This window comes from Fukomys damarensis, unplaced genomic scaffold (genome assembly GCF_012274545.1).
Source record: "Fukomys damarensis isolate Sample0158 unplaced genomic scaffold, DMR_v1.0_HiC HiC_scaffold_1, whole genome shotgun sequence".
In the NCBI taxonomy this organism is placed as follows: Eukaryota; Metazoa; Chordata; class Mammalia; order Rodentia; family Bathyergidae; genus Fukomys; species Fukomys damarensis.
This window is the reverse complement of record NW_022900913.1, coordinates 51,363,177-51,377,375: the sequence shown is the minus strand read 5'-3', so window position 1 is coordinate 51,377,375 and position 14,199 is coordinate 51,363,177. Positions and strand designations below refer to the sequence as shown.

The window sequence follows — 14,199 nt, the reverse complement described above, 5'->3', positions numbered from 1 at the left end:
AGTTCTCAGTTATCTCCACTTCTGAAATCACAAAAAATAATGAAACTACAGTCTTCCATGGAAAAATTATCTGATGAAGTTACTACTGAAGCAAGCAAACTAGAAGATAAAGCAAGACACTTATTTCAAGGGTGTTATGGTTTGTGTTTAGCTGTCCCCCAAAGCTTCATGTGGATGATGTGTTTTCTTTTGCAGAAGTGCCTAAATCTGGAATGTGTAATGCTGGGAGTAACGGCCTGAGATTACTAAACTACTACAAATTGAGTGAGTGGTTTGGCACCGCCCCAGTCTGGATGGAATAAAATATCCCTCGTTGCTTTTCTTACCATATGGGTGCCATGAATCATTTCTCCTCTGTGACACCCCTTCTACTCTCCTTGTTCCTTTGGCTGTCTTCTGCTACCATGAACTGTTGCCCCTCTGCTAACCTGCCTTGGAGCCAGCTGATTATGGACTGAAACCTCTATGAACTGTGAGCCAAATAAACCTTTCCCCCTTTAACTTTGGGTGTCAGGTATTTTGTCTCAGGAATGACAGAGAAGTGACTAACACAAAGGATTGGAATCCCTCTCTCTATACTCACAAATTCACCCATGAAATGGCTAATACCATAGAAACAGACAAAGCTTCAATATCTTTTTGATCAATGTGACAGACTCCCTTGATAACCACTTCTTACTTTTTCAGCTCCAGAAACCTCTCCAACAATTCAAATTGCATTTTGACAAACAGATTAATCTATATAAAGCCTTTTAGTATAAGAGTTCATGGCAAACAAGCATAAAGAGACACTCATTGGTGAACACCCAGGTTTTTTTTTTTCCTGCCAATTAGGCTACTGTTTGAAGATAACCTCCTCATCCATGAAAATAAAACATGGGAATCCTAACAGTTTTATAGCATTTCATAATTCCCTGAAGACAGCATGCCTTCAAGACTCCTCCCAGGCACCTTTAAAACTTAGGTGATCGATGACATCCACAGGATTGCCAGGTGCCAGTATCCCCATTCTGGCAGTTATTTCAGTGGGAAATAATTACAGTCCTGCATTTGAGGACCACTGTCACTTTTTCACATCATCTTTGATATACACATGCTTTCTTAGTGGCAAGAGAATTCTTTAATACGATCTGAAATTTTTTATCTTTATTAAATTTATCAGTACATTTTAGGTATACAAGTTACATTTATCATTGGGATCTTGTACCTTTATAAGACTTATCTTGGTTCTTATGTTTCCCCATTCCCCAGCCCTATTTTTGATGATGGAGGCCACGGAACAATAAAAGTCAAATAACCTTCAGATTCTCCAGATTCCTGCAGAACAACTGGAAATTAATAAATGAAGTCCAATGCAATGTCAAGCTCAATCTTGCTTTTTGACAAGTGGCAACTGTGATAATTTTGTAAGAAAAACATTTGAATCTGTGTTGGCTGGATGACTGTTACCAACCCCATTGCACCTTACCATAAAAGATATAGAAAATAAGATATTTATCCAAAACCAATACCAAAATTCCTCTCCCACCACAAAGAAGTAGGTTATGTAGTTTCCTAATAAGCACCCAGAAAATTAAACTCATACTGACAAAATAATAGCTCAGGGGTATGAAGGGCAATAGGAGCTGAAGTTAGAATAAACCTTGAAAAGCCCTTGTAAATATTTGAAAATACATTAAAAAAGGATATAGTGAGAAAATATGAGATTTCATACACTTTAAGCAGGTATGAATGTATGATATTAACTGCCGTATCAGTTCCCTAGGCAGCAAATACTTTTTAGAATCTCACATCATTGTAACTCTAAATGACACACTTAGGAAAGGACTTTGCCTTGTTACAGATAAAATAATTTCTAAGCACTATGTTTCCCCTAAATCTTGTCCTCCATGAAAATGTTCATCTCTAGGGGCTCACTGTGAATCCAAAGATGTTGTGAAGCATGAATAATTCAAGACAGATAAGGACGCTATAGAGTAACCTTTATTTACCCTCGACAGCTGTGTAGAGTGGATTTCTGCCACAGGACCACGTATATGACCTCAGTTCCACCAGGGCAATTTTATACTCTCTGCTCCTCCTTTCTTTCGGGTCTCCCAGGGCTCTATCCTGCCACAGCCTAGCCCTTCCTCACTTCCTCCCTATGTACTACAGGCATCTATCAGAGAAATTCTGCAAACCCAGAGCTGTCCACAGGTGGTTCTCTACTTCCTTGCTTCATTCTGAAAAACATGCCAAAGAGGCAAATACACAATTGTCACGGAAATTTTTATTCTTTGAGAGATAAAAAATTCAGACGTCCTGATTATCTTTCCTACGCTCTGCACAGATACACTTCCAATATGTTCATATCCTTTAACTGTGTGTGTGTGTGTTTTTCCACTCACAATCATATGGATTACCACCAGCCTAAAAACAATGAACTTCTAGTTGAAGGTGAAGATGAGTCCTTTTGCAAAGCCAAAGAAATTTCCTGTGATGTCAGCTATAATAACTTTACAAGAAAAGTACTCTGCTTAACCAGTACCAGCAGGTCCTATAATGTTTCTATTCACTTTTCTGAAGCAATGGTGAAAGGCAAGGAAGGACTCAAAACTGCATTATGGCCAAGATGCTGCTGCTGCTATAATCAAATGATAGCTGGCAGAAAATGGGAATGGACAACAATATCTGTGGTTTGAAGAGGCAGAGTTTTGATGAAATAAGGGTGCAGCTGAAAATGACACAGATTCAGAGGGTTCTCTTTCCACTCTTATAAAAGATGCCTTGAGAAGAAGATGCTAGTGCCACCCAGTGCAGAAGACCAGATCTTCTTTGAGTGTCAGGATGAAATTTTCTTTTCTGCATCCTTCCTGGACCAGCCTTTCCTCTCCGAAATACTGTACAGTATCATCTCCAGGGTGGTGAATGGAGTTCACATAGAGGGGATCTCACCTTAATTATTGACATAAACAAAATATGCTTCTTGGGTAAAAAGAGATTCAGAAACAGCAAGTCCAGGCTACTTTGGTGGTTATCAAATACAACCTTCTGTGTTTCTCTCCCCGTCTCTGTCTCTGCCTCAAGCCACTTCTGAAGCCACATAAGTTTCAGCCACTATCTCTTATGTACTTGGGGCTCCAGCCAGGCAGCTTCCAGAGACCACACCAGGAATATACACTGAAGGTTAGTTCAGCAGTAAAGGACAGCCATGGGGCCTTTCTCCCTGACAAGGGTCCTCCACTAACATGACCAAGATCACAAGAAATCAGTTGTCACTAACTTGAGTATCTATGTTTCAAAGCCTCTGCCCATGACATAACCACACAGATACACATTTGTCAACAGCTTATACAGAATCAGAAACTGAGTGAAGAAAGAGAGTAAACAATTATGCAGCAGAAAGAATCAGAATTGCTCACTTCCAAGGAGGCAACAAGTTCAAGTATCCCAGGGTACTGTACAATGTCTCTTGAATGTAATTCTCCATTCCAGCAACACCTCTCCATCCTTTCACTCCTCCCCCTGCCCAGCCTGCCAACAGGATCTGTGTGAGATCAGTGAAGTGCAGAAATCTTACTTCCACGCAAGTTTATTCTCCATCTCATGTTGTGTTCTTAATTAAAAAGAAATCTAGAAAGAAAATAACAGAATCAGTATCTATGTGCACATCAAGTACCTGACTTAACAAACCAAACACAGAAATGGTAGAGGGTCCCTGGAAGCTCCAGCTGACTTCAGTTGCCTCCCCTGCTCCTGGAGGTAAAAGATAATGTGAATTTGATGTATACTACTTTCAAGCATGTTTTTACACTTCTATAAAGAAAATCTACCTCAAATCATGGTACTTCCTGGCCATACTTCCAGTGGTTCCTTTTCCTCTTTATCTTTTGTTCATCTCGCATGCATGCATAAATAAATAGATCCATGTATTTGGGCCAGAGTAATACCTGAAGTGGCTTAATTTTATTCTATGTATTTTCACCTGTGTTAACCCCTACCCTCCACCATTAATAATGCAACGATATAAAGAATTCAATCCAGATGAACAGGAAATACTTTTTGTCTAAGTATCTACTTCTCAATTTGGAGCACAAAATGGAAATCTACATTGCCTATGCTGAAAATTCTTCTCAATCCTTCCAAATTAAATTAGAATTTAAGTCAGAATTTAAGGTAACGAAAATTGAATTTCATGCTTTTACAGAGAGGGCTGAAAAACAATCAGTAAAGGATCCACCACTCTTGCTCTATTCTCATAAAAGATCTGAGTGTAAAAAATAAAATCATATTGTACTAGTCTGGAAATTCATTAAGTGGAAGGTACAACCAAGATCATTATATTTGGAGAACAGCATATTCTCATTAAAAGTTGGAACAAGTTCGTTAGGAATTCCATAATTTATCGCTAATGTGTTAGTCCATGAACTACTAAACGGTAAGGGAAATATATGATTTCAAATCTCATGAAACAATACTCTATGGGTATCTATGGATACCTATTACATGCCAGGCACAGTTCTAGGCACAGAAGACACGCAAAAGATCCTCCATGTACTTCCAGATCTCCAATACCCTCAGGGTACAGTGTACAAAGCTATACTAAACTGTGCTCTTCGGAACTTGGGAAACCCTCCACAATCAACAAATCCTTCTACAAATTGTAACTTGGCTAAGAACGGCTGTAGGGCTGGTTTCCGAAGAAATCACACAAAGCCCCAAGTGTTAAAGCAAAACAAAGAAAAATCTGTTCTATTCTCTGAATGAATATAGAATCTCTGTTGACTCCTGGAACCTATTAAAATGTGTTGTTCAGAGTAATTTCCTGCACATAAAACACAAAAGCTTTCTTGAACTTAAACAAATACCATAACAGCTGAAGGAAAAATGTTACCTCTTGGAATTTCATAAAATAAATTTCTGAAAATAAGAAACTACTTCAGGGTCCTCAACAATTACACATGATCACTCGAAACAGTCCAGCCTACTCTTTATTCTTTGGCCTATTTCTGTTAAAAGACAGAAAATCTGTAGACAAGCAGTGCATGCTCAACTCATCTACAGTTCCAGAAGGTACATCTCAGCGGAAAACAAAATGTACACCCAGAATCAATAACAGGGATTTAGAAAAAACTACAAAATATAACAGAATTGTAACTATCTCTACATGGATAGATTATGAGTAAAAACTATTTTTCCTTCTATTCTTTCTAAAATGGAAATAATCAGAAAAAAGTAATGCCTTCTGATCTAAACATTTCCACAGTTAAGTAAAATGCCACCTGATTTTTTAAATGCTGAGACTAACACACTGGAAGTACCTAATGAAAAAGTATTTAATGCATCAAAAGACAGTTAGTGAAAGCTAAATTCTCTGCCTTTAAAACTATCTTTTCCCCACAGATAAGATCTAGGATAATTCTGAATGTATTTCTTCCTAGCTGTGTTTCTCTATTTCTCTATAATAATCCCCTGCATGATTGATAGAAAGATTGTTTAAATTATTATTTTCTACAAAGGCAAATACTAAAATAGCCCTTTATTAAATATTATGTATTCTACATTTCTACTCAAAAGATAGATCACAATAAGAGGAATGACACAAACCAGTATATTCTCCAGCACAACTCTTGGAAATGCCTCCACGTCTGAATTACTTCCTTCTTTGAAAGGATCCATACATGTTCTGAGAGGTCGAAATGTACAAACTCTGCTGAAATTAGCTATTGCAAAGAATGGCCAGGTGCTGGGTCCTCAGCCACCTCTTCTTTGCACACCTATCAGCACCACATTTGGTGAAGGTCCAGGGTGGAGCAGAGATGTCACCAGGGAGCAAACGGAGCAGCTAGGTGGTTTGGTTTTTAAACCTCTATTTCCTATTCCTTGTAGAATTACAGGTTTTTTTTTTTTTTGATGATGATGATGATGATGAAAACAACTAAATGTAGAACTGGCTAACTCTTTTGATGAGCTTTTTCTTCCTTTGGCTGCAAACCCCATTTCCCAATAATCAGTGGTAGATTATGAAGCTAGAGAACAATTTGTCACATCTATGAATTCCTCTACCTACAAGGCCAAGTTTCATCAACCTCCCACTAAACAATGTGAAATAGATGACAGTGTTCTTAGGTTAAGGGCAGTGTGTGGGGCTACACACACAGGCAGAATGATTTCAGGCAGCACTGACCAAAAAAAACAAAAACCAAGATCTCTATCATCTACACTATTCACAGAAGCGGGAGCTGCAGTCACCTTTAGTTGTGAAACAATGGAACCTGTGAGTTACAAGACAATGGAGATTTTGGACCATAATACAAAAGCAAGCAAAAAAAGACAACTTTATAGGAGCTACAACCTCAGAAAGTCCTTACAATCCTAAATCACGTCCTGCACTGACCAGTTTCTTCTCAGAGCAGTTCTTCCAATGGTAGGCTGGAGATAATGTTTCAACCTTCACTCTGAAGGCTCTTGCTGCCAGCATCTGTGTCTAGTGTCTTGAGCTGACCCCTGAAGATTCAAGGATGAGGTTCCCTAATATTAATATTCCCCAAGAGAACAATTCTTTCTGCCAACCTCACATTGATTATGGAAGCCTTCAACTGCCTGGCATTTCTTTTAATCAGTTACACTGCTTTGGGTCCTATTTTAAAAAGCCATCTGGCTTTGCAGACATCAATGTAAAAACTATGAAAAACCCCACTTTTTATTGTGGCCCCACAATGGAGAGCAATCCACTTCAAAGTGTGTTAAACTCCTGGGGTTCTGGTGCTGAAATAGCTCTGCTCAAACTTTTCATTGTTCAGGCCTCCAAGGATCCTGGCCATCTAGAAGATAAAAGGATTTCTCTGAAAGTCCCATGTAAAAGAAAATATTTGTTCAGTCACAGTGTCCTTACAAAATGATCTTATGCTCCATGCTGGAAGCCTGAGAAGATGAAAATGAAGGGGCCTTAACAGATACGGTGGAGACCAGGTCAGATAAATTGGAGGTTGGGGGTTTGTACTGCCCTCAATTGGAGGACACTATGGTGCTTTTCTTCCTGTGAATATTCTGCTCTTTCTTACAAAATTTTCCACACCTCAGGAATGTCATTAAGTAGAAATGCTTTGACTTTTTTTTCTCCCTACTGAATACAACTGCAATTATATTTAAAATACCTTTACTTTCTATAGCTTTTGACAGATTCACTTTTGAAGATTTCTATTCATACATTTCAATAGTCCTACCCCTTTCTCAGTGATAGTATGCTGGCCTTTAACAAACCCAATAAGAAGAGATCTGGTTTTTTTTTTTTTTTTTTTTTTTTTTTTTTTTTTTTTGCAAGGAGTTATATCACTCATTAGAATTTGAATGCTAGCAGAAATGACAGTGGAAAACAGAGGAGACTGACATTTAAACATCCATGTATAAAAATATTGTGGGGATTAATAGCAAGGGATCAAACTTAACGTGCTATTTTAAAAGGTATTCCTTTGACATGGCTTAACCTGGAAGTTCACTGCACCTGGCAGTACATGTCACCAGCTCACAATAGGTTTCTCAAAAGATAAAAACAGAGATTCCTCTTTAAGGTTCAGAGAATAAGGGTCACTGATGACTGACCCATTGGCTTCATCCACATAAACAGAGCAGTTTCAACTCTCTTCATGGTGAGGAGGCCTGCCAGCAGAAAAGATAAGCACTCAGGCCACAATTATAGCTGATTTACAATGTCTGCAGCAAGCAAGCAACAGAGTGTGTCCTTCTGAAAGACTTACATCTTTCCTGGAGATATTACACTTAAGCCCTGACAGACCTGTTTAAAATGTAAGAAATATGAAAGTTAATATGGGCACTGGATCTGTTGCTTCCATACTTTGCTAACTCCTATATGCAGGAAGCTTAACATATTCTACTAGTGAACTATCAAAAATAAAGAGGGGACAATTTAGAGACAATTTAGGGTGATGCTAAACCCAGAAAGGTCGTATTTAATACAAGTAATATCTCAACAAAAGCAAGACTTATTCTCTAGTATAAACTCAGCTGATTAATTTAAATGAATAAATAGGACTTTTTCAAACCTAATGTTGCAGTTTTAGAGCATCCTTTTCTCCCCATTCTTCATGTTCTGTAAGCATTATTTTTACTAATCTACAGGGTATATCTTCCCAAATGTAAGTAGCTTTTGGAAACCTTAGTCCATTGCCACAAATACTGTTTTTGGCTTCAGGAACACTAAGCTCTGTGGAAGTCCCTCCAATCCTTGCTCACACGTGGTTGTTTATATCTGTTTTACAAAAACAGACAGATTCTCTACCCTAATTTAAACAGCTTTATCTTTCAGGGTTTTAGGGATTGGGCAGTACTGGAATAAATTAAATCCTTAAATATGTGACAGTATTATAAAAAAATTCCTTTATTATTTTTACGTTTCTGACATCTATTTTATATTGGATTTTAGTTTAATTTTAAATTTGCAAATACCTAGGATTCTTTTTTTTTTTTCAGACATGCTAGGGATTGAACTCAGGTCCTCATCTATGCCAGGCAAATGCCACTGAGCTACAGCCCCCCTACCTACATTTTAAAACAATTTTAATATTAACAATATAGAATTTACAAAGATATACACACATAATCATCTTTAAGATACACTCTATCTTTTACATTTATCAATTTTGATGATGATTAAACATTCTCTGAATTGTTGAAAACACAGCTTATGTGGAAACACAGTGTATTACACAGTGTGTATCATTTGTCATTTTTACATGTTTCATAACCGACTTTTGGCTCTTCGTAGGCCAAATTGTTTCAATAGCTTATGACAACCATTTCCTCTTTGCTGTGTACATTTTCACTTCTAGCCAGAGAAAACTCTTAATGCTTCTTGCATTTGTCCCTCCAAGCCCGAACAATACATTGTTCAAAGCATCCTTTTCTTTAGCAAAAAAGATTGTTCCAAAACCAACAAAATTTTGCTTATTTAACCACATCACCCAGGAATATTCCAAAAAAGTCTTGATGCCCTTTAATGGAGAGTAAAAATCAAAACTGGGGAACCTGAAGCACCTTTTGGGTTATCAACATAGGCAGTCGGGGGGGAGGTCACCATCTTTAAAACAAAGTAGAAAAACAGTATTTGGTTTTGACCGATAAAGCTCCTAAGTTCAACACTGTGAACTGAACTCTATTTTTTGGACTTGATATCATTTAATTTCTCTCTTTTCTAAATTACCATCTTTAATATTTACATACATGTAAAAAGTGTCCTATCAATCCATTTATTTGCATTGTAATATCATTAAAATCAGTGGGAATCCCAATTTTTAACACAATTCTATTTTATCCAAATATATCATTCAATAGTATTCAGTGTTTCATCTTGGTTACAGAAAAACTAATGATTCTTCTCTATTTAACCAAGTAAACACATTAGGACCTAAATGGGGCTGTCCCTCTACATCCATGAGCAAAATACAGACCTTGAGCTGGAGGTGGAGCTCAACAGTAGACCAACTGTCTAGCATGTATAAGGCCCTGGGTTTGATCATATAGTATTGCACACACACACACACACACACACACACACACACACACAAAAGATTGTAACACACACACAAAAAAGAGGCTTAGGGTATAGCTCCTTAGTAAAGCACCTGTTTAGCTTCAGCAAGGCCCTGGGTTTGATCCCCAGCACAAGGGGGAGAAAAAAATACAGACCTTACCTTTGTCTATTTGTTTATCTGCAAGCTATTATCATTCTTTTTTTTATAAGAAGTTTTAATGTTTACCTCCAATATTTTGAATACCCTTAGAAAAACACAAAAGTATTTATTATGTTAGTATTATAACAACTAACATTTTCAAGAAGTAGTAAGGAATGTGAGAATTGAGTAAATACCATATTAACAGATTAAAGTTAAGAACTGTCAAATATTAAACAACTCTGCCTAAAATGTCAGATGTGAGAACTATCTAAATCCATAAAATATTCACTATCAAGCTTAAAAAGAACCCAATAATAAAATATTCTAAAATACAGTTTATTATATATTTCATTGATAATTCTTTGTTCATATAATTATATTAACTCCTCAACCAATCTAGATATACACAGTTTGGTACATGAACAGAAATACAAATTTATAATGTCATAATCACTGAAAACTTGAAGTACTTAAGTTTTAATGCACGGATCTGATTCTTGAGAGCTTGTATGAAGTTTCTACCAGGCGAGCGCAGCTACTTCTATACCCTTGACCAAGGAAACCGTCCTCCTCTATCGGGGGTGGTCGTCCTTTTCTACCAAGCGCGCAGCTTCAGGAGGGACGCACATGGAGCGGTGAGGGAGGAAGGGGACACCCGCCTAGCCAGCCAGATGAGCCGAATCAACCCTGGTGATCAATGGGGTGAGATGTCACAGCCAGATCGCCCTCATATCCAAGGATCCGATTCTTAGATAAATTAAACTGCGATGGCTTTAGCCCCATTTTTTTTTTTTTTTTGGCATCTTGGAGTAATTACACCACTCACCGCAGAAATAATGTAAAATCATATTTAAAGAATTAAAATTGATAGAAAAAATAACCCTTAGTTTATCAGTAAATAGTTTTCCCATTAGTAACATGAAGTAGAGTGATCCCCTTAGTAAAAACTAATTTTGGTTTACTTACTGTGTAGTGTTAGGCTACAAAAACATGTAAGATAAAATTCAGATTTTAAATTTAAGAGTTTAATTTAAACTGAACTTGAACGTGAAAAAACAAATGGGTAATGGGCCAGGCATTTAGCTCAGTGGTACCGCTGCCTGCCTTGCAAGCACAAGGTCCTGAGTTTGATCCCCAATACCAAAAACGAAACAAAACAAAACAAAACAAAAAACCCAAAATAAATGGCTCATAACAGTCATGAAAAGTCTGAAAAGAAGGCTAGCAAAGGAGAACTTACCAGAGATTACTACTCACTAAAAAGCCACTGCACTCAAAACAGAATAGAGCTCACAGAAATAGAGAGGAATATGAACCGAAAATCCAGAAACGATCCAAATATACATAGCATCTTTATATGTGACCAGAGTAAAATTCAATCCCACAAAAAATAAAGATTCTTGGGGACGGGGATTTAGCTCAGTGGTGCAGCCCCCCTGCCTCACAAGCACAAGGTCGCGAGTTCGATCCCGGTACCAAAAAATACAATGAAATAAAATAAAGATTCTTGTAACAACTAAGACTTAAGTAGCTGGTTATCTATCTGGGAAAGAAAAAGAACAAAATAGAATCCTATTTCATATCATGCACAAAACTGAAAAGTGGAACAAGATTAAATACTTTTTTAAATTAGGAAAATAAAGAGAATGTTTATACAACCTTGGGATAGAAAATACCACACTGAGCATGACATACAACTCAGAAAAATGAAGGAAAAGACAGACGTATTTGATTAAACAACAATTAGCAGTTTTCATGTGACAAAAGACCATAATAAACAGAGATAAAGCCCACAAATATCTATCTACACACATGTAACAAAGGAATATTTCTAAAACATAAGAGCTCCTAGAAGTTTAAAATGGAAAAATGGTCTATGCAAAATGAATGCGAAATGAAGAAAAGAAAATTTCATGGACAACAGACATCGAAAATACAATTAGCGATAACAAAGAAGATGGAAATGAAAGCAATCATCAGAGATAAAAAGATTGGCAAGAATTAAAAAGGGCAGTGGCATCTCATGCTGGTGAGAGGTTGGAAATGGGTACTTTTATGTGTGAAGCTGACTTGCTATTTGGTTAATGAAATCTAGCAAAATCTATTAAAATTTAAAATACACATACCGTTTGACCAAGCAATTCCACTTCTGGGAATCTATCCTATAGAAAAAAACAAAACAAAAAAAGGACCAGTACATAAGAATGTAAGTACAAAGATGTTTATCATAGCACTCTTCGTGGTGAGGGCAAAATAGGGTGTGGTAGCTGAGGGAGATACTAGAAACAACATGAACACCCATTAACAGACAAATGATGAAATGAAAGTGGTACATCTGTCATGTAAAATATCACATAATTATTAAAAGTAATGGGATGACTCTATCCCTATGGACTTGGAAGACTGATAAGGTAAAAAAAATTTGTGAAGAGTGAGTATTATGGTTTATATCTACATGTTCCCCAAAGCCTCATGCATTCATGGGTGGGGCTTTTTGGAGATGACTGGACCATAGGGACATGATACTCACTAGTGGATTAGTCTATGAATGCGTTTTTAGCTAAATGAGATGTTCAGAGGGGAAGCCTGGTGGGAGGAGTCACTGTGGGGTGGTCTGGATGGGTCTATTTCCCCACGCCTCCCTCGATTGCTGTCTTCTTCCTGTGGTCGAGTCATGAGCACACGTTTCTCCTTTGCTTGGCTGCTCTTCCTTGGATCCAGCCAACTATGGCATAAAACCTCTACAAACTGTGAGCTAAAACAAACCTCTAGTCTTCTAACTTGCAAGTGTTGGGTCTCCTTTCCCAGCAACCAGAAAAGTAACTAAAGACAGAGTTCACCATTCTCGTCATGACAGGTAACAGCAACAATCATAACAAATCGGCGTATGTGCACACATGTGTGTGATTTGAAGAAATGAAAGAATACAGGTGATCAGGACAATGACTACCTAAGGCTAATGTACACAAGGACTGGAGGGGATGCGAATTGTTTACTTTTTCTTTGTGTATCTTCTCCTCTTTCACTAGTTACTATGAGTACAATTATACACTTGATAATTTCCAAATTCAAAACAATATTTGAGAAAACAAGTATGAGATTTCAATAGTAGTATTTCTAGACATGTATCTTTAGTGAAATAGTAGTGAATGAACAAACATTTCCATTTTGTGGATGCCTTAACTTTTGATAATTTTGCCAACATCCGTTTTATCCTGTGTATATCATCCACAGGGTTTGGGGAGAACTGCTAACACTGTATTTCTAGGGGTTCCTAAATGATCTAAACCACTGCTCTCCACAGGAAATACAATTCAAATTCACTTGCATAGTTTAAAATTTTCTTATAGTCTCATTTAAAAAATGTTTAAAAAAACAGCGAAGGTAAATTTTATAATATATTTGCTATAACCCAATAAATTCAAAAGGACTATGAACGTGTGCCACACTGCTCTCTCCTGTCTCTGTTGGGACTAGCTACACTGCAAGAGCTCTATGGTCACTCGAGGCCCACAGCTACTGCACTGGACAGCACAGGTCTGCATTAAATGCTATAAACTATCATTTCATGTCTGGACACTTAATGTAGAACAGTCCAATCAAAGAGAAATACATGTTAGCAGGAGGTGAGAAATTCTCTCCTGATGAAAGCAAAAAAGAAAAAAGTAACCTGGAGCTTCTGGCAGATACAAAAAGTAAGATGAGAAGGAAATCTGGGGAATCTGGGGTTCTCTGTGACAGCCCTGAATTTCTGGATCAACCACTACCTGAAGCCTGAAAGCCTCAATGTAAGAGCTGGCATATCTCCTTAAAATTATTTTCACTTTATATTAGGTTCTTCTATTACTTGTAATCAAAAGATTTTTAGGAATCCTCTGAAAACATCCTTGGTGGAGACTCTCAAAGTCTAATTTCTGATCATCTGGGTAACTTTCTCTGGTCCCTAGACAAGAGAGCATGTGTTTCCTTGGAGACAGCACACTGTCAGAGCTCACAGAAGCCAATCATCTCGCATACTCATTCTGCCTTCTTTGCTGCTCTTTCTTCTCTGAAGCAGGGCTTTTCAACCCTGGAACTACAGTTTGGAGCAGGCGCCCGCTTGTTGGGAGTGTGGGGTGGAGCTCGTCCAGCACTGAGCAGTGTCCCCGCCCTCTCCCTATTGTGACCAGAGAAACCCGGCCTTAGCCCCACCTATTGGGACAACCAGAAATTTACCTTAGGTCTCACCTCTACCTAAGACCCACTGTTTTAGAGCAACATTCAGTTCAAGAAGACAACGACCTTCACTGTTTTACAGGACTAAAGCCTGACGCCATCCTTTCTCGTGTTCCACACCACCATCTTCCGAGCCCCGTGGTCACTTCCTGAGTCACAGACCTCATCTGGTCACATGCTTCCTCTCTCACTGCCCCTCTACATAGGACCTGGACTCTCAACGGCAGTTCCTGGTTACAAGAAATGGTAATTCGACCTTTCTATGTAAAAACCTGAACCTGGATCCATATATAAAAATTAACTAAATCAGTCA

At 37.8% G+C, this 14,199-nt stretch overlaps 1 protein-coding gene across 1 annotated transcript in view; it reads right to left on the bottom strand.

Annotated features, from left to right (window-relative positions):
• The window catches only part of Mast4 (microtubule associated serine/threonine kinase family member 4), a 493,834-nt gene that overhangs the window by 237,520 nt on the left and 242,115 nt on the right, over nt 1-14,199 (bottom strand). The window contains exon 6 of the mRNA XM_033761224.1: nt 11,798-11,833. Coding sequence (XP_033617115.1) covers nt 11,798-11,833 — 36 coding nt within the window. The remainder of the gene's footprint in view (nt 1-11,797; nt 11,834-14,199) is intronic.